General features: G+C 54.5%; 1 protein-coding gene and 1 long non-coding RNA gene across 3 annotated transcripts in view; one reads left to right on the top strand and one right to left on the bottom strand.

Annotated features, from left to right (window-relative positions):
- CPNE2 (copine 2) overlaps positions 1-21,158 on the top strand; it is a 45,939-nt gene extending 24,781 nt beyond the window's left edge. For both annotated transcript variants that reach the window (XM_077898338.1, XM_077898340.1), the window contains 7 exons: positions 1,016-1,075; positions 2,911-3,044; positions 5,158-5,212; positions 10,090-10,141; positions 11,737-11,870; positions 19,038-19,274; positions 20,601-21,158. In XM_077898338.1, coding sequence (XP_077754464.1) covers positions 1,016-1,075; positions 2,911-3,044; positions 5,158-5,212; positions 10,090-10,141; positions 11,737-11,870; positions 19,038-19,274; positions 20,601-20,708 — 780 coding nt within the window. In that variant the 3' untranslated portion in view covers positions 20,709-21,158. The remainder of the gene's footprint in view (positions 1-1,015; positions 1,076-2,910; positions 3,045-5,157; positions 5,213-10,089; positions 10,142-11,736; positions 11,871-19,037; positions 19,275-20,600) is intronic.
- On the bottom strand, positions 594-16,222 carry LOC144314324 (uncharacterized). The gene is made up of 2 exons (XR_013380128.1): positions 14,752-16,222; positions 594-9,519 (listed from the first exon to the last, which is right to left on the bottom strand). It is a non-coding gene; the product is annotated as an uncharacterized LOC144314324 (long non-coding RNA).
- Positions 21,159-24,155: the final 2,997 nt, after the last annotated feature.

Below are 24,155 nucleotides of genomic sequence, written 5' to 3'. Positions count from 1 at the left end.
TCACATGTCCGGCACCCCCGGGGGCAGACGGACACCCAGCAGGGGCCCCGCAACATCACTGAGGTGACTCCCGTGGTACAGCTGGGGCCTCTGAGTCCCGGAAAGGGAGTGAAGGTCACACGAGCAGTGGCCAGGGCCGCCCTGGGTATCCGGCAGCCCGTCATCTGCTGGAATCAGGCAGGATGTTAAGGCAACGAGAGCCCTGGCCGCGGGGCCTGAAGGTTCCCAGTGAGTCCTGGCACCCTCCCTGTGCCTCTGCGTCCTGGTCTGGAGGCCCTGCTGTCTGGCAGGGCTTCTGTGACTGCTCGTTTATAGTGTGGGACAGCGCAGAAGTGCTGGGTGAAAGCTAAGCCGTCAGGTGGCAGCATCTTAGTGTGCAGTCCTTGAAAGTTTCTGGAACTTCTGTCATAGTCCCCTGCAGGATTTTTGCCACCTGCCTCACTTATTCCTTTTTTGTGATCAGCCCTTCTTTCCCCCATCCTTGGTTTTTTTCTCTTAGGTACGTTTATTTTGAAAGGAACCCCCCTTATAACTCCACCAAACTGGAAGGCCAGTACCCTTGGCCCAAAGGAGCAGAGACCATCACAACAAACGCGGGGTTTTAGCAGCTTTATTAATGTATAGCGGAAGCCCTTGAGCTGGCCGCCTCTGCTCGGAGTGCAGGGCCAGGGCTGGAGCGGGCCTAGGGACTGAACAGCAACACTGAGACTGTCTCTGCCATGTCATTGGTGGATACAACTGACACCAGGTCCTGGGACCTGCTGGGAGACAGTGCATGCACGCGCGTGTGCGTGTGTGAGACCCACTGGACTGTTGCTCTGAGTGCTTTGTTACAGAGAGAGTGGGGCTTGGTCATAATCAGACTGGGGCTTCCCTTGGCCTCCTTGACTCGACTAAGGTTTCAGGGCCCAGAGCAATCAGTTCCCCAGAGGTCATTCCTGGGGACTGTGGGCAGGTAGAGGGCCAGCCATCCGGCGCAGGGCAGGCACCCACCGACTCCGCTGACTCCTTCCAGATAAACCGGGACTACTCCTTCCTTGACTACATCCTGGGAGGTTGCCAGCTCATGTTCACGGTAAGGCTCTCCCCGCCGCCCTGCCACCCACCCCGGCAAGGATCCTCCCTAGGGGCCCGGGCCACTACTGCAGTACAAGGGGTTCGGGACCAACTTCGGGAAGGGCTCCTCTGTGTCTGGCCCAGGGGAGAGGGCACAGGGTGCTGAGCCTAGTCGGGGCGTGGCTGCCTGCCCCCAGCAGATTGCTGGCTACAGCTCTGCAGAAAGCCAGATTCCCCCCTGCTGGTCAGACGGCCCTCCTGTCTCCTCTGCTGCCATCCTGTTTGCTCACTCAGTTCCATCCACAAGGGTGCTCACTGTCCCTCCAGGATTCCAAGCTCCTTTGCATCTGCTTTGTCTGGAATGCACCTTCTGGAAACTTCTCATGGCTGCTGCCCTGCCATCCTTCGGGCCATGGCATAAAGGTCTCCTCAGGGAGACCTCCCCTGGTGCTTTCCTGTTTCTCCTTATCACTTCTCCTACTTTGCGATCTTCAGGACACTTGCCACTCTGAAATTATTTAAATATCTTTCTCTTGTCCCTGTTTGTCTTCTGGGTGCAGAAGACTATGAGTGCCCCAAGTGTGAGGACTTGTTTCTATGCCAACCTCAGCCAAACACTCAGTGCCTGGCACATAGTGGGTGTTCAATAAATGAATTGTCCCTCTGCCTGTGGCCTGGAGTATGTGCCCCACAGACTTGTCCCATTCATCTGGTCTTATGCGTCCTCACCTAAAGGGGACCTCCGGCCCGGGGGGAAAACCTGCTGGGGTCCCATGCTCTGCCCACCTCCCTGCCTTGCCTCACCACTCTCTGCCACGACCTCTAGATCCCATGGGACTGGAGGTCCTCTGTAGGACTATATGGAGTCAGGAGACTGGCCTTGTTGATGTCTAACCCCACTGGTCATCATGACCCCCTCACTCTGAGAGACTGAGCTCTCCTATTCCTTGTGTGTATGCATATTCAACAATGGATACTGAGCGCCTCCTCTGTGCCAGACTCACCCCACGAAGACCAGTTTCCAAGGTGGTCATCTCTCTCCCTAGATCCCTGAGAGACAGCAGGATCTCCCCTGTGGAGCACCTTCTCTGGTGCTCTGTGCATCACCCTAGACCTGGCTCCGGGGGCCTGTGTCTTGCCTACAGTGAGCACCCACTCTGGGCAGATAGGCATGGCCTACCAGGCAGCCCCAGATCCCAGGGCCTTTTGGGGATCTGAGGGACAATAGGGAAGTGGCTTGGGGTGGGGTAAGGTGTCTGGAAAGGATTCATTGGAGCAGCGACATCTGAATTGGGCCTGAATGATAGAGGAGAATTAGGGAGAAAAGATTGCCTGGCTCTTTAGGTAGAGGCAACCTCATGACAAAGACCTAGAAATTGGGGATCCCTGGGTGGCTCAGCAGTTTGGCACCTGCCTCCAGCCCAGGATTGAGTCCCACATCAGGCTTCCTGCATAGAGCCTGCTTCTCCTCTGTCTGTGTCTCTGCCTCTCTCTCTCTCTGTGTCTCTCATGAATAAATAAATAAAATCTTAAAAAAAAAAAAAGACCTAGAAATTGAGACAGATGAGTGTGTAGGTTTGACAACAAGGGGGACAAAGAAATTTGGGACTGCAAGGTGACTTTGTATCACATCTGGGCAATAGATTTTATGCTTAGGCAGTAGGGAGCCACAGATGGCATTAGAGGCAAAGGAGTGACACAATCAGTTTCCAGGTTTCAGAACATCTTATGGAAGCGTGGGTTGACATGGGGAGATGAGTGGCTTCCCATGTCCCATCAGTCTCTTTGTTCCCTGAGGATCGGGAGCTGGAGTCTCTGGCCAACTGGGTGGCCTTTTTTCCCCCCACTCTACAGGTTGGGATAGACTTCACAGCCTCCAATGGGAATCCCCTCGACCCTTCCTCTTTGCACTATATCAACCCTATGGGCACCAACGAATATCTGTCGGCCATCTGGGCTGTCGGGCAGATCATTCAGGACTATGACAGGTAAGCTTGGGGAGGGACTCGAGAGGTCAGTTCCAGCTCCATCCAACTGGGAAGCTCACCTTGTCAGAGTTGAAAGAAGGGTCCCAAAGATTCTCAAACTGGGAATGGCCAACACATGGTATACATACCTTATTGCCCATTCCAACACCTGTGGCAGGCATTGCTAGTCAACTGCTGACCTCTTCCCTACCGAACCCTGGATCCACACTGGAATCCTTCTCCACGATACACCAAGTAGCCAGTAAGAAAAGGAATCAAGATAGAAAATGAAACTTGTTTACCTTTGTTGCAGCTTTCCCTTTTAGAGCTGGAAAAATGTAGGTGTGGGATGGAGGTAGAGAATGTATCCAAAGTCACACAGATCAGGGGCCTAGTACCCAGCCATTCTGATTCCTGGGCCCAACACCTAGTGACCTAATAGTCTCACTCCTGCTGGGATTTTGGAAGGAGCAGCCAGCAGGTGTGGACCCTCTTCCCATGACCATGCTTCCTGGAGATCTTTGGGTTAAGGCGGGGGCAGTGGAAAGTCAGTGAAGGAAGGCTGTGTAGGGGGTGTGGCCTTGAAGGATCAGAAGTCACTTGAAGGTTATGGTGTTATAGCCACAGGTGGTGTTCGTTGGGACCTCCAGGCCAAAGGGTGGAATGGCCAGGAGGCCAAGACACAGGAAACAGGGGTATGAAGGTACAGGTGCCAGAGACTTGGCAGGAGCAGCATCAGGGTCCGGAATCCTGTGTACACTTGGCCTCCCTAGGAGAGGCTGCCTGAGACCAGGGTCTGACTTCCAGGGCTAAATGGGTGGCTGTGATCTCCAGCCACATTAAGAAAAGTATGGCACATAGAGCAAGGGAGGTGAAAGTCCCCATCTGCACAGGTGGGTGGAGGAGCCTGCTGTTGCCGCTCTGGAGTCCTCTGTATCCAGCTTCCCACTCAGTCCCTTTACTGAGCCTTCTCGTGGACATTCAGACTTAGCAAGGAAGAAGACCCTAGTGAGTGCTGGGCACCTGCCCCAGTCCGACTCCTCCGATACCCTTCCCCATCTCAGTGAGAGGCACCACCTCTCACCCAAAACCCTGCACTTTATCCTTCCCTCATTTCCCCTGTTCTTTCAGCAAATCCTTTCAAAAACGGTCTTGAGTCTGGCCCTTTCTCCCACCGCCACTGTTACCAGCCTGTAAACCACCATCCCCTCCTGTCCAGATCACTTCAGTAGCTCCTCACTGGTCTCTCTGCGTCTGTCCTAGCAGCTGGCAGTGTGTCTTCCACACAACAGCCAGGGGATTTCTCAATATATATACACCTCCAGTGAATGAACAGGTGAGACACGATCCCCATCCTTAGGGAGTTCACCCTCGAGGAGGAAGACTGGGAAAAGTCACTGGAGTTCTGAGAGGCCAGTTTACCTGTAACGCAGGAGCTACAAGAGCACCAAAGAGAAGGATTCTCAGGTCTCAGGGAAATCCACAGAGAGAAGGAGCCGTTTGAATTGGGCTTTAGAGGATGTGTAGGAGTTTGCCACTGCTGGAGACAGGAAGTTCAAGGGGAGGCACAACATGATTGAAATTGCAGCAGGAGGGTGCCCTGTGTGTTTGGGGCACAGCTAGTGGTCCGTGGCCAGGGCTGGGGGAGTGGGGCTTGAGGGAGGCCCGGTGGAAGCAGATGAGAGTAGTAGGCTCTAGAGCTGGGTGATGAAGGGTCTTGAAGATATGCCAGGGTTCTCAGGAGAGTTTTTCCCAGCCATAAAAGGAAGGTTGAGAGACAGATAGTACCTTTCCATAACGACTGTGGTTTAGCGAATGCCCAAGGTCCCAGTTTGGGAAGGATCTAGAAGATGCACCCAGGCCCACTGGTTAGAAGTGCTATGATTGATTAGCCATGTCTGCCACAGATGTAGATGGGGGTCAAGCCTCACTCGCCAGGTGCTCAGAGGTGGTGTGAGCTCAGTACCTCATTCACACAGAGCTCTTTCTAGAGGTGCTGAGCTTTTTCCTTCTGTTCTTGGAGGTGTGTGAGGCAGGGTGGGCCCAGCCCTGGGTGGGGGCTGGGAGGGGTGAGGATGGACCGGTGAGGTCTCTGTCCCTCTCATGGTGGTTTTCTTCTCCTTTCTCTGATTAGTGATAAGATGTTTCCAGCTCTGGGCTTTGGGGCCCAGTTACCCCCAGACTGGAAGGTGAGTGGAGTTGGATTCTTTCCTTTTGGTCAAGATGGGATTTGTGTCTTATATGGCCTCTTGTGGGTCTACTTTGGAAGAGACTTGGGGCCCAGCCTCCCTGCCTTCTCTGCATTTACCCCAAACCCACACTCATTTCTCAGCCTGAACCTCACGTAGGCACTGGGGCCAGAAAAATGAGCGGGACTGTTATGGTCTCTGTCCCCTGGTACTCAAGTCAGGTGGGGAGGACAAGTAGGATGCCAGATTTGGCAAACAAAAATCCAGGACACCCAGGGAAGCTTGAATTGCAGATAAACACATTTCTGGAGTATGTCCTAAATATTATACTGGGACATATGTATACTAAAATGTTATCTGTTGTTTCCCTGGACTTCAGATGTAATGGGACATCCTGTATTCTGTCTGGCAACCCCAAAGATGGGCAGGGTCATCATTGCTGATATGGGGCAGCATGGGCCTGGGAGGAACCCAGAGGAGGGCCCCAGTCCGGCCTGGCGGTAGCAAGGAAGACTTCCTGGAGGAGGCAAGGTCTAAGTCAAGATAGGAAGGGAAAGGAGGAGTTTGCTGAGTGACTGGAGGTGGTAATGGGGCAGAGAGGGTGTTCAGAGCAGAGAACCTGTGCAAAGCCTGGGAGGAGGAGGGACAGAGCAAGGTGGAGCAACAGAAAAGGTGGGCATGTGGCCTCTCTAGAAATGATGGAGACAGACAGAGCTAGCCAGGAAGCCAGCCATACAAGGCCTCAGATGCATGTTAAACAGCAATGGGCAGCCACGGCAGGGTCCACATGGGGTGTTATCAGCCATTTGGCATTTTGAAGGCCCACTCTGGCTGCTGAGTGAGGGACTGGCTGGGTGCCGATGGGCAGGATGGAGAGATGATGAGAAGGAATGAGGTCCATTTTATGGGTGAAAAAACAGAGGCTCAGGTGATTTGCCCAAGGCCGTGTTTACATCAGGGAGCCCTGGATTCCAGCTGGGCAAATGGACTCTTAAGTTTATTCTCCGAATCTGCTTCCTCTCCAGTGAGAAGCCTGGGGATGTTGTGGGCACAGAGGGCTCAGCTTGTGCCCCTTCTTGTCTGCCCTGCTGTGCCACGTGCTGTTGCCAGAGTGAGCATTTTCCTCCCATCCTCTCTGGGTGGTGGTGTGGGGGGGGTACGATCTTCACCTCAAATTTTAGGGGGAGGCTCTGTGGCCTGCTAGCCATCGAGGGGTGGGGGCAGGATCCTGCAGGACCAAAGCTGGGCCTCCGGGCAGACAGTGATGCTGCAGGGGGTGGGGCAGGCTGGCGCAGCCAGGCCCAGCTTGAGCCCGTTGCTAGGACACTGGCCAGCTTGAAAGAACCCTGGCTGAATGAGATGTTTTCTCACTCAAAAGCCTCCTTGGAAATGTCACAGGGCAACTCTGGGGAGGCTTGGGCTTGCCAGGCTGGAGTGCCCGGTAGTGACAGGAGGGATGCCAGAGCCAGGCTGTGCGAGGACAGATGGTACATCCCACCTCCCCTGTCAGGCCTGGCGCCTCCCAGCCCCTTATCTCCCTTCCATTCTGACTTGCCTTGCTCCTGCCACTTGAACCTTCTTTCATTCATTCCCGCCTCAGGGCCTTTGCACATGGCCTTCCCCTGGCCTGTTGCTCCTTTTCACTTTTTTCCCCACTATAGAGGTCAAGAGGTCATTCCCTCTGGGAGGCCTTCCCTGAGGGAGCTCATATGGGGCCCCACCTCCCGTCCCAGGCACTGTCCTCACAGAACTTATGGTCACCTCTGTATGTGTGGGTTTGCTGGTTTGTTGCCTCCCTCCAGAGCTTAACAGTCCAGGAGGGCCCCAGCTCCTGGCACACACTAGATGTGCACTACTTGTTTGCTGACAGAGTGAATTTGGGGCTTAGCAGCCTGAGGAGACAGAAATGCTGGTTCTGAGGATGAGAAACTGGAAGGAACATACGACTCAGCTGCTTGCCCTTGGGACCTTCATTCCACCCTAGTGCTGGGCTGGGTGTACCCAAAGAAGACCCCTGCCCTGGACAGTGGCTGAGGGACTTAGAAAGCTTTTCCCTGAGATGGCATGAAGCCTTGTTCATTTATAATGAGCCAGAGTTCATCAGATGAGGAAGGAGGAAGGGCCCATGCAAAGGTCTGGGGTGGGAGAGAGCATAGACTCCCCACTGTACAGATGGGGTAACTGAGACTTGGAGAGGACAGTCCCTCTGGGATCCCTGCAGCTCTCTCTCTCATGCTCTGCCCCCACCAGGGCCCCAGGGAGTAGTGTCTTAGTAACCCACTGCCCAGGGGTCAGGCTAGGTGGACACAGCACTGATTATCAGAAGGCAGCAGGGAGTCCCAGGGCAAAGACTATGGCCAGCAGGTCCCCAGGGGCCCCTAATCTGGCTTACGGCCTCCAGGAAACTTGTCCTATTAACTGGCATTTCCTAGGCCAACTAGGGTGGTGAGTGTGGGAGGGGGCTGGGCTGCTAGAGAGGCATGCACTTGTCTCCCAGATCTGGTCCTGGCTCTCTGCTGTGGCTCACTCATGTCACCTGGGCATTCCCTGACCTCATCTGAGCCTCTTTCCACCTGTGAAGTGGAGCTGCTGGAGTAGGTGACCTGAGAGGACCTCTGGGCTGGATGGGTGACCTTTATAGCCCCATCCACTTGGACCACCAGGTCCTCCCACAAAGGAAGTGCGGGGAGGGAGTGAGGAATGAAGAGGTTGGTGACCCAGAAAGCAGAACATTCCTCCATTCTTATCAGGAAGGGGTTTTCCCCCTTGGTCTTTAAAATCTCCTAAAATCTGATTTTTGCAGGAAGTCATTGGCCCAGGGAGGCCTGTTTCCTTGGCAACCATTTTGCTCTCTCAACCCCTCTGTATAAGCACCCCCCTTAATCTCTATAGAGGCTCATGGTGTTGCCATGGCAATGAGGACCTCCAGCCCCCCAGCTGGAGCCTAGACTTGGGACAGGGTGAAGAGAGCCCCAGGCAGGGAGAGGACCCCAGAGGGACAGCAGAGGACTGGCTCTATGCCAGCCCTTAGGGCAGAGGGAGCAAAGAACAGAAAAGCTGTTCTCTCCCCTGAACAGGGAAGGCTCTTCTTAGGCCACCTGCCCCCCACATAGGGCCTTGCTGGGGTGAACTGCCTAAGCTGAGTCTCACCCCTCTTGGCCCAGGAGGGCTCAGCAAGGCCAGGACTCCAACTCCCTCTCAAGACATGAGGGACTCAGGTCTTAGGCCTGTTCTTCTGTATGGTGTTGGCACCCAGTTTCCCCTCTCTGGGCCTCAGTTTGTTTACTTGTTGAATGGGCACATTAGACTTGCTGGGGCCTTCCAGCACTCACGTTGTCGTGTCTCAGAGCTAAAGAGTCTGTCTGGGAGTGTCTGTGCTCAGACAAAAGCTCTCGCCTGGCAGATATGTCCCTAGATCTCTTTGTCTTCCTAATTTAAAACCTGTGGGAGAGTGTTAGAAGATGGAGGAGGGTCAGTAAATATCCTCCAGCCTGAGAAGGTGCTTTCAGACCAAAAAACCCATGGAGCAAGCCACTCCATACCGTTTACACAGTTCACTTCAGGTTAACTTACTGTGGTGGGCTCTCCAGGCAGCATACAGCCATTCCCCATCCAGGCAGGATGGCCAGCCACAACACCATGCAGGGGGCATGGTGGTGAGCTCACAGGGTAGTTCTCTAGGGCGGCACCCTCTGTGTGCTCACCATCTCTACTGGTTAGCTGAAGTAGGGCCTCAGAACAGGCCCACCTGCATTCCCACATGGGCATAGATTAACCTCCATGGGGCCTAGAACACATAGCCCCCAGGGAGGTCATTGTGCAGACACAAACACAATGGGAGTCATTGTCAGCACTCCTATGGAGAGGAACACCTTCTGAGGTTAGTGGGTTCAGGGAAGGGGGCTCAGGAGGCAGCCTGACCTCAGTTCTGGTCCCAACTTTGTCCTTGGGTAAATGGAAGACGCTAGGAACATTCTAGACCATTCTGTGTCTCCATTTCATCATCGGGAAATGGGGTAGTAAGAGGCCTTTCCCCACTGAGTCATTGCCAGGAGTGAGGTGATGCCTGCAAAGCTCTGAATGTGGTGTGTGGCATGCAGGAGGGAAAGGGGCTCAGTGGGGATTTTGGCTGAGACCGCAGTGGGAGGGAGAGTGGGGACACCCCCATCTGAGCTCTGACCCCCTAAGGCCGCAGGTTCTGCAGCCACCACACTCCTGCTGCAGCCCTGAACCGTGTCTGGTTATTATTCCTCTGTGCTCCTGGGTCCGGGAGGGCGCTGGATGATCCACAGGGCTGGGATCTAGGTCTGGAGGCAGAGAAACAGAATGAGTCCCCAGGGGACCAGCACTAGCCCTCTCTGCCCTCCCCTCCACCCTGCCCTCTGGCCCCATGATGGTTCCTGATCCCCACCCAGTCCAGCCGAGCAGGTTGTCCGCTAACCCCCAGTTTGGCTCACTGGCATAACATGGGCTCCTCTGCTGGCACTCGTGCTAACTATGAAGTTAGGGAAAGCACTTGGGGCCCAAAAAAGTGGAACCTCAGTGATAGCATGTGACAAAAGGGCAGTCCACTTGGACTCCCCCCAGAGCTCTCTCTGTCCCACTCCTGGAGTCTCTTAGTGGGGCAAGGAGGCAAGGCAGCCATCATGCCCCAGAAGAGATTGGGGCGATGTGCACCTATTACAAAGTGAGAGTAGTCAGGCAGGCATATCTGCAGGCGTCAGGCAGGTGGCTCCGCCCCAGCAGTGGAGGTGAAAGCAAAGCAGGTGTGTGTGTTGGGGGGCGGGGGGGCGATCAATAGCCTTGGCCTGGGATGGGGCCTGGGCCCAGCTTTGGGGCCAGAAGGCTACCAGCCCAGCATTTTCTCTACATTTCAGGTCTCCCATGAGTTTGCCATCAACTTCAACCCCACAAATCCCTTCTGCTCAGGTGAGTGCCAAGCCTAACTGTATCTGCCCTGGGTGGAGGGAGGGGCAGAGTAAAGGTTTTGTCTCCCACCATCCCCTCCCCCTTATGCTTGCTCATGACAGGTAGGGAAGAGCTGGAGGTTGGAGTCAGGTGAGCCTGGATTCAGCACCAGCTGCTGCCCTTTCCTGGCTGTGTGACCTTGGAGGGATCACTGCACCTCTCTGGGCCTTTGCCTTGTCACCTAACCCAGGGAGTGTGATACCTGCTTAGCTCATCTCACTGGGTTGGCTAGGTGAGAATTAAGGGAAGTGTGGACAGGAAGCCCTGTGTAGAACAGGAGGAGGTAAGGGCAGCAAATTATATACTTGTCTCTCACCCCCCACCTGTCCTTGCCGGGAGGGCCCAGCCCTGCCCCACCCTGCTCCTCTTGTCTTCCACAAGGAGTCTTGGCACCCAAGGACTGAGGGTTGCCAGTGTGAGGGTTGGGGGAGAAAGGGGCAGGCAGTGAGTGCGGTACCTATGCTTACTCCTGCCCCTTCGGCCTCAGAGGATTTCTGAGCCCCCTGAATCAGTTAAGAAAGTATTGGAGGAGGAAGGAGACTCCAGATGGATATGGAAGAGGGTGGACCCTGCCATCGTGAGACCCCAGCCTAGGATTTGGCTTGGATATAGCATCTGCCTTCCCTGGGGATTCCCAAAGCTGGGTCTGGTTTGTACTTAGAAGGGAAATGGGGATCCCTGGGTGGCGCAGCGGTTTGGCGCCTGCCTTTGGCCCAGGGCGCGATCCTGGAGACCCGGGATCAAATCCCACATCGGGCTCCCGGTGCATGGAGCCTGCTTCTCCCTCTGCCTCTCTCTCTCTGTGACTATCATAAATAAATAAAAAAACTTAAAAAAAAAAAAAAAAAAGAAGGGAAATGCATCAAGTCATTGACTTGGGAATGATGCTGTGACTCAGAAACCATGGGCATCTGTTGGCTAGAAACAGCCCTGTACTACTCCTGGGCTCTCTAGTTTGGAGCAGGTCTCTAGACACTGTGTCCGAAATCAGGGTAACCAACCTCCTCTCCAGCCAGAGGCCTCCTGGATAGGACCACAGGGCTGTGGGATATTCTTAGGCTCATAATGATGGCCATTTACAGAGCACCTACTGTGTGCAGGGGCTGTGCAAGCATCTCTGTTCCCCCACTGAGGAACCCTCAGCAAAAGCCATAGCATGTCCAGAATGGGCCTCAAGATGCCTGGCTGCCAAGTCCCTTCTCTGGACTTGAGTCCCCGTTGGGCCCTCTCCTGCCAACCGCCCAAGAGTGAAGATGATCAGTCCTACTGACAAGGAAACAGGCTCAGAAAGATTAAACAGCTTGCCTCAGGTCCCACAGCTGAAAAGTAACAAAGGTGGAATTCGAACTCAGGTCTGCGTGGCTCCATATTCAGGGCCCTTTGCTTTATGCCATCTTGGCCCTGCCCTCTGGGAGCTTCCGGTCTCATAGGACCCACACTGGCCACTGTAGTAGTATTGGGGGTCAGCGGGAATAGAGGTATAGGTCTGCAGATGGGATGAGGGTGGGTAAAGGGTCAGCGGGCACCAGGCTGATGTAGTCCTGTCCCCGAGGCAGGTGTGGACGGCATCGCCCAGGCGTACTCGGCTTGTCTGCCCCACATCCGCTTCTATGGGCCCACCAACTTCTCTCCCATCGTCAACCACGTGGCCCGGTTTGCGGCCCAGGCCACACAACAGCAGACGGCCACGGTGAGTAGGTCCCCACCAGTGTGAATGTGCAGGAGACGGCTGGGCCCTCCTTGGAGCCAGACTGAGTCTGTCCCTACTCCACCCACCCCCTTGGGGCTGGTGAGCTGGGTAATTCTGCCTTCCCTGCCTCAGTTTACCCACAGATATGGTAAGGGGATTGGACCAAGCTCAACTTGATGGGTCCTGGCTCTCTGGAGCACAGACGTGAGAAAGACAGTGACTCCGTTCATGCGTAATAGGAAATTGTGCTGTGATCACTGGGACGCACCCCCCTGGGCAAGGGTATTCCTTATTCCCAGGGTACATGGAAACCAAAGGACGGTGGTCCCTGTAGCCCTAGAGCTGACCCTCTGGGCCACTGTCTAGCCCTGGCCCAGTGCCCGGCAGGAGGCCCTGGCTACTGTGTGGCATCTGGACCAGGGTCCTCTCTCTGCCCTCTAGCTCCAGGCCTAATGCCAAGGTTGGGGTCCCCAGGGGTCACCTTGTCCACTTCCCCCACTTGACTGTGCACATGAGTTGGGAGGTTGTCTCCCCCTGCCCTAAGAATGGTGCCATGAGCAGCCCTTCCCAGGCCATGTCCCCAGTCCCACTTGTCAGCGTCAAGCCAAGGCTGGAGTAACTGGATTTGCAGAACCTGGGCTGCCACCAGGGAGACCTAGATCTGCCTCCTGCCTGGCCCTTCCCCCAGGAGGCCTTCATAAGCCTCTCCCCTCTCTGGGCTTCCCTCTGGGAAATGAAGAGCCACTGCATGTGCTAAAGTCCCTTCTAGACTGTCCCTTTCGTTCTACCTCCAAAAGGTCATCTCGACTTGTCCCTCTCATTGCCAAGGGCACTGGCTTCTGTCACTGGATACACTCTCACACTGTGGTCCCTATAAGCCCCTCTCCCCCCTGGGGTCCTTTTAAGGGCACATGCTTGAGCCTGCCATTCTCTAGGCCCTCCCTCCCTCCCTCCCCTCCTACCCACCTTCCCCACCTTCCTCCCCTTATGATCCTACCACCAACCTTGTTCCTGCCTCTCAAACACATAAGCTTGTTCCCCTCACAGAGCCTTTGCCCAGGTGACTCTGCCTGGCTGGTTCCACCCATTCCTCGGTGTCCCCTCAGATGCCACCAGCCCACCCCTCTGAGGTTAATCTCCCCCTTTCTGTTTATTCTCATCTGGACTCTGAGGATGGCAGCAGCCATCCATTGTGTGTCTCCCTATAACTCTCAGCCCCACTGACCGGGCCACTGTCCTGTGTTTGCCATCATCTGGCCTGTGACAGATGCTCAGCATGCCTGGAGATAGATAAATCTGTCGGCCCTGCCGTGGACTGTGTGCTGTGCAAGGCTCAGGAGGCAGAAGGAGGTGACTCAGCCAGGGCCTCCCCCACAGGGAAAGGGACCTGGTCCCACTGGGACCACCAGAGGAGTGAGACACTGACCTCGTTACTAGGGAGGCAGAGAGGTTGGCTTCCGGGAGTGGTGGCAAACACAGAGGAGGTAGAGGTTAAGAGAAGAAAAGAGGACACCAGGGCTGGCCTGGGACAGGGTGGGGGTGGCAGGACAGCAGGACATGGTCTAGTTGTTTGGGAGGCAGAAAGAGGCTCTCAGGCTGCCAGGGTTTGAATCCTGTCCCCACCCCTTCCTCACTGTGACTTGGGTAAATCATGTAACCTCACTGAGCCCCCATTCCCTTGTTTATATGATTAGAATACTCATAAGACCTACTTTGAGGAGATAGTGTTCAGGTTAGACAAGATCGGGTAACGCTGCACCGAGAGAGAACTAGAGAGGATGAGGAAGGACGGCAGAGTGGCCTGCAGAGGCCAGGGAGGGCAGGAAGGAGGTCTGCGTGGGGGAGAACAGGTGGTCCCAGGCTCCTCTGCCTCTAGGGGCAGGATCTGCTCTAGTGCCAGCCCTGCCCGGCCACTGGGACTGAGGGCGTGAAACAAGCCCCCCTTCTGCCCTGGACCTATTTCCTTTATGAAATGGGAGAAGGGAAGCCCCCTCACTCAGGGTGCTGTGAGGATCTGGGGCAACCTGAATGGGACAGCAACCAGGGAAAGGCCCAGGAGGGGCTACTCTTTAATTCCTGGGGAGCGGGTGCAGGGTGAGAACTGCTTGGGGGTCAGTTGAGAGGCAGGCCCCGGGCTTGCACCATCAGGATGCCTGTGGTCAGTTAGCCAGGCCATTATCCCGCCCAGCCTATTTTCCGCCTGAGCCAGCTTTGAAAGGGATGGGAAAAAAAGGCCTGCGTTCTTGTTTAAAAGGAAGAAACACGGTGTGGTAGCAGGAATGAAGCCAGTGTCTTTGCCAGGCAGAGCCAGGGTAGGACAGGGCAGGAGCTGTGGTGCGGGGAGGAAGGTGCCTGTGCCCACTAGGTGTGCAGGGGGCTGGGCCCAGGGCAAGGCCAGGAGGGTAGCTTTGTGTTCTGGGGAGAGACTGCTGAGGACTCCCCAGAGCGGGGAACTTGGCCTTTCTCTGCCCAGTCCTGATCCTCTCAGTGGCCCAGCCACTTGTAGTTGGCTCCCCGGTGATCTTGAAGCAAGGATTTGGCGCTTTCAGTGCCCCAGCTACTTTTGTCCAGACCTGGGCCTTCCAACCTGGGAAGGCAGCCCTCTTGGGGCACCCCTCCTCCCCCTGCGTGTGACTTGGGCCACCTACCAGAAGGAGTGGGGACGGAGTCTCTCAGCCCCTCGCCCTGATGTCTAAACGGACAGATCCCTCCGCCTCTGGCTTACTCTACCCCACATCTCATCATGCACCAAAAGTGGCATTGCCTGATGGTTCACCCTCTAGCTCGAGGCCCATCAACCCTGTTGAGACCCCAGCTCCTCCACTGCCTGGCTATGTGACCCAGGGTAGGTTGCTGAAGCTCTCTGAACCTGTTTCCTCACCCGCACCGTAGAGGTGCTGGACCAGTAGCTGCCTTCTAGAAACAGGATTCCACCAGCTTGGCACGGGAATTGCTCAGTACGGTGCCTGGCACACAGGGAGCACTCGGTAAGTGTGGGTAGCTGAATCTTCTAGGGCCGCCTCTGCATGACACTGGGCACACTGAGACCCAAGGCAAAGAGAAATAATTTGTGGATTAAGTGCTGCTTTTAGACAGCCATGTGGGGTGGCGGGGAGCAGCACTTGGTGTGGCTTCACCTTTCCTACCCCCAGACATCTGCACACACATGCACGCCCACGAACAGGAACTGGAGAGCAGGTGGCGGGAGGCATCGCTCTAGGCAGGCCTGCACTCTCCCATTCATGCACACAACCCATCTTTCCGGAGCATATTTCTGTGCTGCGCTGGGAAGACCATGCTGCACGGCCCCTGCCCTCCCAGGGTCTGCAGTCTAGGGGGGAGCCTGGCCTGGAAACAGCAGCTGTGACTCAAGGCAATTGAACCCGTGGGGACAGAGGTCCAGTATCCTAATGGTGGCTCCTAATACAGAGGGCTCAGGGAAGGCTTCTTGGAAAGTGGTGTTCTAGGCTGGGACGTGGAGGATGCTTAAGAGTTAGCTACGTAAAAAGTGTGTGTGCACACGTGTGCGTGTCTGTCTCTCTGTCTGTGGAGTGCTCCAGGAAGAGAGAACAGCATATGCAAACACCAGGAGGCATGGTGTTAAGACATAAGAAGTGGTGATGTTAGAGGGATGAGTGCGGTAGGGGAGGGCCAGCTACCACAGGGCCTTGGAAGGCAGTGAGTAACCTGGATTTTCTCTTGAGGGCCATGGGGAGCCACTGAGGCTATTAGGAGGTTGAGAAGGAGCTAGGGGACCCCCATCCTTCCCTCTGCCCTATAAGCCCTGGGTCTCGCTGTCCATGGCCCATTCCTAGTTGGCTACCTAGGTGTCTGGTGCCCAGTGGAGGGGGAGCTGGGACAAAAGACCTTGGGAATTTCTTCCCACCCCAAGGGTCTTTGACAGCCAACTTCCAGAAATAAGCCAGGGAGCAGCTTCCCCAGACTGCTTGGACTGTTGTGGTTGATTTCTTATAAATCTGATCACATGCTAAATGCTTTAGGGGAAGTAGCTATTTGCCATCCCAGAAGCCTGAAGAACCTCTGGGTAGAGACAAAAGATACTCCATCCTTGAGCTGGGTTGGGTGCTTCAATTTTCGGTTGGACCTGATGGTGACTGGCTGTGTTTCTGGAGCAGGGACAGGGTGCCAGACCTGAGAGATGCAGAAGAGAGTGCAAGGGGCTGCCTTGAGGAGCACTCAGGGTGTGGGGAGGCAGAGGAGTATCCAGAGGAGACCTCCCCAGGGGTTAATGCTGGCAGGGGAGGCGGAGCTTGAGGCTGGAAAGGGCCTTCCACCTGCTTGAGACAGAGATGTAGATGCTCAGATGGGTCTTGGAGCTGTGGCTGGAAGGGTATGCCAGGCAGGAGGAAGGGAACCAAGAAGGGTGTGGAGCACTGTGAAAGTTTGAGGGCAGGGGAGACCAGGGTTGTCTGTGGGGACAACAGAGCCTTTCCCACCTCCCCCTGCCCAATTCTGCCCTTCGTTCTCCTCGTCCATAGCCCCCTCCCATTTCTGTCTTGGGGTGGGGGGGCTGCAGTGGAATATAGAGGCTTCTGGACAACCTTGGCTCTGTCTGGGGTGGGCGAGAAGTGCAGGACTTGTTAGCTACATGTCCATTGCCAAGGCTAGCCCAGCTGGGCAGAAGCTGAGATCGGGCACATGGTCGCGCGTATTGTGGCTGACTGCACAGGAGTGAGGGTTAATGTCCAGTGCTGTGGCTCTGGCTCTTTCTGGGCTTCTGAGACATTCGGGATGACAATGAGGCAAGAGGGCTTGGAAAGCTCCTGCATACCAGGGTGCATTATTAGAGAGGCCAGGCCACAAGAGGGGGGTAACAGAGGGAGGACACTGTGGAAAGAGCCCCAGCTTTGGAGACAGCCAAGCTTTTGTTTGAATCTTAGACTGTATCGGTTCCCAGCAAGTCACTGAATCCCCTCTCAGCCCATTTCCTCATTTCTAAAACAGGAATCACAGCGTGAGGATAGCAGGAGGGTCTATGCATTGTAGTGTGTAGTGAGACACTTTCTCACCCTGTCGGCTGGTGCCTGAGGTCCTGCAGGAACCCAGACCTGTGTATGCCCACCTCCCTGGGAAGAAGGCTCCAAGGCCTGGGGGGACCCAGGCCTGAGGCTCCAATCCCCTCGATGTGTGGCTGACTCACGGGAGAACTAGGAGGGCTGCATCGGGAGGGGCGGGGGTGGGAGACCATCCCACACCAAGTGGGGAACCTGTTGACTACACCAGGCATTCTTTCCCTCCTCCTTGCCAGGACCTTCAGCGCCTTCCCTCCTGCCAGCTTAGGTGCCCTGGAAATCCTGCCCTGGACTTTCTGGCGGGATGGAAGTGCAGTTAGAGAGCCGCTTTTGGAAGGGATGGTAGAATGATGGTGGGCTGTGGGGGGGCCAAGGGTATAAATAGGCCTATAAGGCCCCCCAACCATAGGAAGGGGGGCTGACAGCCGCTGCCCTCCACTGCAGGGATCCAGGCTGCCATCTCCATAGCAACAGGTATCCCCAGCACAGAGGGCTTGGTCTCTTAAAGACACAGTGCAGGAGGTGCTACACTGCCACTCCTGCTGGGAGCAGAGGGGTTAGGATGGCAGGTCTGGGCCTCCAAGCAGCTCACCTGCTCCTTCCATGGCTGTGTGGGGACAAACAGAAGAGCAGGGCATCCTAGGGGGCTGAACTTATAGCCTCTGTATGTTCCCTAGGGAGCAAATGGCTTTGCTGGGTGAGAAGGTGGCCAGGTGCTGACCTAGGTCTGGCTTGGTTCTGCCCTCCAAGACCTTGACTGGTTTGGGCCCCTCTTTCCTTTTTTTTTTTTTTTTTAATTTAAAATGTATTTATTTATTTATTCATGAGAGAGAGAGAGAGAGAGAGAGAGAGGCAGACACACAGGCAGAGGGAGAAGCAGGCTCCATGCAGGGAGCCCGACCTGGGACTGGATCCCGAGTCTCCAGGATCAGGCCCTGGGCTGAAGGCGGCGCTAAACCGCTGAGCCACCGGGCTGCCCGCCCTCTTTCCTCTTTTGAGACCCAGAAAATCAGACTAGAAGGCAAACACCTCAATATTAGGGCCATGTAGGGCTTTCTGTTTACTGATAGGGAAAACTACATTCAAAAAGGGAACCAAAGGGTGCTGACAGAACTGAGTTGACACTAAGGCCTCGGCCTGCTTGGAATGTGGGGGCCTCCACCCAGACCATCCCCAGAGCCTTCCTGAACCTCATGTGCCCACCCTGCCCCCGTTCACAGTTTCTGCTATGGCTGTGCATCCCCAGACTAATTATTCAGTATTTTTAGTAATTTGATAAAGAAACTGTAGAGCCCACTGTAAGTGAAAAGTTACCACTTGCCATATATACAGAGTAATGGTAAAAATAAACACAGCAGACTGTCTGGTACTGAAGTCTAGCTAGACTGTGGTCCCCTGAAGCTCTGTGCTTCCCACCTGTGAATAAGGAGGGTGAGCAAATGACAGGCCTTAAAGGCAGACTAGAACCGAACAGAGACTGTCCTGGGTACACTTTGTGCAGAACTAGTACTGTGACTCGATGCTGTGTGACTCCAAGTCCACTAAACCGGCAGCAGAATCCTACAGTCCCAGAAGCACTGGCCTGGTGACCGGCAGGCTATCTGAGGCCCGCTGTGCTGACAGGGAAGGAGCAGGTTGTAGGTATTTGGTGTGGGTGGAGCAGAGAAGGGGAGGCTGGTCCCCGAGTCATCCGGAACATGCCTCCTTCCCCAGTTGTGGGCCTGACGGCCGGGAACGCGCTTAACCACCAGGTCACAGAGAGCTGCCGTGAGGCAGGCATGTCCTAAGGGGTACAGCAACTCTCACCTTGCAGATGCAGAAGCCGAGACATGACAACTTCAGTCAGTTGCCCAGAGTCCCACAGCACAATGCCTGGCAGGGCTGGGCCTGGAGTTCAGGACTCTGAGCTGCAGAGTCTGAGCTAACAGCCAGGGCAGGAGGAAGAGAGCAGTTTGTGCTTGGGCTGTGAACAGGCCAGGGTTTACCCTGTAAGGGTGGGGTGCTGAGGGGGAGGGGACTGGGATTTGGTTACAGCTGGGAAGAGGAGTGGCCTTCCTCCCAAGGGTCAGGGTGTTTTGGGGGAGGCGGGGGAAGGGGGACCAGAGGCTTCAGAGCACCTGTGTCCTCTCCGCAGCAATATTTTATCCTCCTCATCATCACGGATGGCGTCATCAGTGACATGGAGGAGACGCGCCACGCCGTGGTGCAGGCTTCCAAGCTGCCCATGTCCATCATCATTGTGGGCGTGGGCAACGCCGACTTCGCCGCCATGGAGTTCCTAGATGGGGACAGCCGCACACTGCGCTCCCACACAGGGGAGGAGGCAGCCCGTGACATTGTGCAGTTTGTGCCCTTCCGAGAGTTCCGTAATGTGAGTGTGGGCCTGGTCTGGGAAGGGGGCGCTTGGGGGACCCCAGTGACTATAGCTAATAAAGATGAAAGTCTGCCTAACCTGAGGCTCCTCTACACACTGCTCCATTGACTGTGTGCTGCCTGAGAGCCTGCCCCCAGATGAGGCCCTACTGGCTTCAGCAAGCTCATGGAACCCAGGGAGTAGTGCTCAATCCAGACTGGGGCTTCAGGACAGGGTTTCATGGAGGCCCTGCCCTCCAACGGAGGTTCTGAACCAGAAGTTGGAGTTATCCATGCAGGGCAAAGCATTCCAGGCGGACTGGCGGATGGGGCGGGGGGGGGGGGGGGGGGGGGGGGGGCGGGACTTGGGACGTGTTGCTGAGAGCAAAGACCCAATGGTGAGAGAGGCTTTCATGATAGTCACACCTCAACCAGTCTCCTTCACAGATAGGAAGCAAGGCCCGTCTTAGGATCTGCAGACACTGGTGGTCCCACCTTGTCCCTGGAGGTGGCTCTGGGCCTATCTGCAGGTGACCCCAGGGGTGCCCACAGGTCATAGCCCTGGCACCTGGGCCCACCAGGATCCCAGAGGGAGCAGTCTTAAAGGCCACCCCTGTACTGTCACCCAGGGGCCCAACTCTTATTTAACCAGAAGCTTACTGCATGGCCTTGGGCAAGTCCCTGACCTCTCCAGACCTTGGCTTCCTTGGCCATGGGGCCTCTTGGGGTTCTGTGGCTCTGATCCTACAAGCCAGTCCTAGGAAGAACTTCTCACTTAGTTTTATACCCATTGGTGCTCACAACTCTGCCCGGTGCCCTCTGAGTTTGCCTGAGACGGTCCAACTCCTTCCTCTGGAGCCTTAGCTTCCTGAGGACTGATGCCAGGCCTCAGCACTGCCATTCATGCCAGGACACTGAGCACCTCCCCACAGCTAGCCTGTGGCTGAGCATTCAGCAGTGAGCCAGACAGTCCTGGCCCATTTATACAGGCTGAGAAGGTGCTCAGAAAATGTCTGCCAGGTGAGTAGGCTGTGCCACTCCTCTCCACTGTCTCTTTCCCTGAAAAGCCTCCCACAGACCAGTTCATCCTAAAATGTGACTCCCGGGCCTCTCAAAGTGCTCATTGTAGGAGTTAACTTCACGTAAAGGAAAGTACTACTTGTAGTGGAATTTCAGGCCCCGGGCTGAGACAAGGGACACGAATTATAGACAGCCGTGGTCCTCAGCCCTGATTTTGTCCCTTGGGGACACCTTCTCTCACTGCTGTCTGGGCATGGTGCCCCTTGCTACTTTCTTCCAGTAACTCTTCCTCTCTTCCCTCTCTACCTCACCCTCGGCCCCGCAGGCAGCAAAAGAGACCTTGGCCAAAGCTGTGCTGGCGGAACTGCCTCAACAAGTTGTGCAGTATTTCAAGCATAAAAACCTGCCCCCTACCAACTCGGAGCCCGCCTGAGCACCAGCCTGTGTCCAGCAGCAGCATGCCGGCTGGGCCTCCCGCCCTCTCCAGGAACGTGCACGCTCACCCTGCTTCCTCGTGGGTGGCCTTTTTTTTAACCGATCCACATTTTTATTTTTTACAACCAGACCTCCACCCCCAACTTCCCCCAGCCCAGCTGGGCTTCCTTTGTTGGAGTCGACTGATGATGCTTCTGGGCCAAACTGGCTTCCTCCCTACCCTTAAGTATTGAATGTACTTTGTATAATTTTAGTGGAATTATTGTTATTAAAGAGAAAATTTTTACAATCCTAACTGGCTTTTTCCAAGTAACTAGCTGCAGACCCTGAAAGACGCGTGTCCCCAGTGCATACATTGTGTCATTGCCTGCACCTACTTCCTGCTGTTTTTATACTGTGACTGTGTTCTATTTGTTATACTCAGGGTAATAAAGCAGTTTCAGATGTCCCTGTGTCAGCTCCTTCCTTGGCCGGGACCTGATGGGCTCACTGATCTGGGGAAGGAAACCTAAAAACCTCTTTCCCCCAGCAAGTTGGTGCAATCGTTTCTACCTGGGGGCACTTGTTCCCTGCAAACAATAATAGCTGTTAAACGGGCACAGAACTTGGTACGATGCACATGCTCAATAGGTATTTGTGGATGGATAAAATTCCCCAAGCCACCACCAGCAACTGTAGCCCTTGCAGAGCCTACACCAGTCCTGGAGTCCTCAGTCCAGCCACTGCATGGCACCCCACCTCCCTCCTCTTACTCTACACTCTGTCCTGAGGTGTACACATACAGGTTAGCCATCGCTGCCACCCGTTTGCTCCTCTCACAGGCCTCCCAGGCATTGGGATATGTATGCTCTGTGGTCTGCAGTATATGAGAACCTCTTTGCCCACAGGACACTAAGAAGGGTAGCTTGTGTCCCTGCTGACAACTATCTTTCGTTTCTAGAGCATACCTCGCCCTGGCTCAGGCCCCACTTCATGAAGCCAACCAGGGTTCACTCTCAGGGTCCTCCCAATTCTCTCCTCTCCTCCACATAACACAACCTTCTCTCTGGTCTACCTCCCCCCTTGGAGTTTCTGTTAGCCCCCATGCTATAGGCTTCTATGTAACCAGTAACAACCAACAGTTCTACTAAGGGATATTTCTGGCTCCACATTACAAGCTTTATAGGCATAATCTTGATAACCCTTCCAAAAGCCTATAGCCTCTGCCTATGCCCATTTCCGAGATGAGGAAACAAGCAGAGAAACTAACCAGACCCATTAGAGGCAGAGCCAGAACTTACATCCAGATCTGCCCCATTCCACAGCCCATACTTCTTCCACAGCACCTTCCTTTGACTCTGGCAAGGGAGTCTACTCAAGCTGCTAATGAATTTGTCCTTTCTCTTCACTGAGCCTGGGAGGTCTATGACCTTGACCTACTCCCAGGACAGTCATTCTCACTGGGACCCGCTAGACCCAGGCATGCACCAGACAGGTTCCTACCTCCAGGTGCCTGGCAGGCTCAGGAACCAGTGTATCTGGTGAGAGTGAGGGAGAGGTTCATCCTGAGCTTCTGATGCTCCTGCTGGTTCTGTGGACACCAGAAGTCAATTGAAATATTCTTTAGGGGTACCTTCACTTTGGAGAGGGCTGCAGGACTGCGTGGAGCCCCGTTTCCCCAAGGACCTTTGGGAATCACCACATAATGGCCCAGGGGCCATTGGATGGAATCCCAGGACAAGTGCATCTGGCTCCTTCAGTTTCTGCCTAAACCTTGCTTCGGCCACCTGTAAGACTGGGTGTTAGTCAAAACAATAACACAAGTCTGCTTATTTGCTGTTCAGTAGCTCAAGTGAGTCTAGCTGGATGTCTCATCCCCACCCATCCTGGAATAATCTGTCAAGTTCTGCAGTCAAATACTCTACTCCTGAGCTATACCCCCTAATCTGTCAAGCTGTGATTGACCAGAGGTCTCTAAAGGGGAGCAGCCTTCTCGTCCCAGCCCTACATCCCTTCCTTAGCCCTCACAGGATAGGTATACTGTGGGGGACCACTTCTCATGCAGACCTCTCCCTTACACCTCTCCATGGGAGGAATTTGCCAGACCAGTAAAACTAGGGAAGATGGACATATGGGGCCATGTTATGGTCGAGTCCCCGCCTTGTGCTGGGGTCCATCCCAAATGCTCAAACTCTTATGGACCACCTACCTCAAGTGTGGTGGCCATGGCCCTCACCTCTAGGCTCTATGGGAGGAGACCCCAACATCTCTTGTTTCTTCCCCCTTCTCTGCTCAGGTTGGGTGGATCAGTCAAGCAAGCCCTCTCCCAATGGACTCAAGTTCACAGGGGAAAGGAATGCACCCAAACTCCTGACCAGGTCCAATCACCACTTAAGAAAAACAAAATAAGTCCTGGCATGTAATGTACAGCATGGTAACTATAGTTAATAATAATATTATACTGTATATCAAGAAAGCTGCCAAAAGCATAGATCTTAAAAGTCTCATCACAAGAAACATGGATGGACAATTTTGCAACACATACAAATACTGAATAAACTATACACCGGAAACTAATGTCAATATCTCAGTAAGGGTGTCTGAATGGCTCAGTTGGTTAAGAGTCTGCATTTGGCTCAGGTCATGATCCCAGGGTCTTGGGATGGGTCCTGGGATGGAGCCCCGCATCAGACTCCCTGCCTCTCCCTCTCAATCGCCCTGCCACTTCCCCTGCTTGTGCTGTCAATAAAACCTTTAAAAAAATAAAACTCAATAAAAACAAATGGAGCCTTGGTGATGCTGATTCTTGGCACATGGGTATAGCAAGCTGAAAAGTGAACGTGGAAATTGAAAAGATCCTTTCACCTTTGCATCACTACTGCCGAGGCCTGGGCAATAGCATTTGTTTAAAAGTTTCACTAAAACCATAGAAAGCCAGACTTAAAGGCTCTAATTAAAATTCTGGTTCTGTCAACTACCTGTGCAACCTCAGGCAAGTCACTAAACCACTATGAATTTCAATTTTCTCTATAAAAGGTAGAGAAGGGCTGCTTCACAGGACTTTTTTTTTTTTTTAGGATGAAAGACACTGCAGTCTGCAAAAATAATCCACAAATGTCCCGAACAGTGCCAGGCACACACATAGCAGGCCCTCGGTACGGAATGAGTGAATGCAACAAATCCACATAAGGCACAATTATGTGCTTATTACTGAAATAGTAAGGGTGAGGCCCAGCCAATAGCTCAAGGTGATGGTTGTCTCTGGGTTTTGCTGCCCTTCTCTGTGAAGCTCTGAGGCTGGGCCACATCCTGCCTGTCACTGCTGTGACACTCCCATTCTCCCTAAACCATTGCTCCAACAGGTAAGGGAGCAAAATGCCAGCCCTTGCCAGCATCACTTTAAAGCATGAATGTGCAGCTGGCTTGTGTTCACCCTGTGACTACAAGGATGTTGCCAAGATTCTAG

The sequence above is a fragment of the Canis aureus genome, chromosome 5 (genome assembly GCF_053574225.1).
Source record: "Canis aureus isolate CA01 chromosome 5, VMU_Caureus_v.1.0, whole genome shotgun sequence".
Classification (NCBI taxonomy): domain Eukaryota; kingdom Metazoa; phylum Chordata; class Mammalia; order Carnivora; family Canidae; genus Canis; species Canis aureus.
This window is presented reverse-complemented; position numbering and strand designations above follow the sequence as displayed.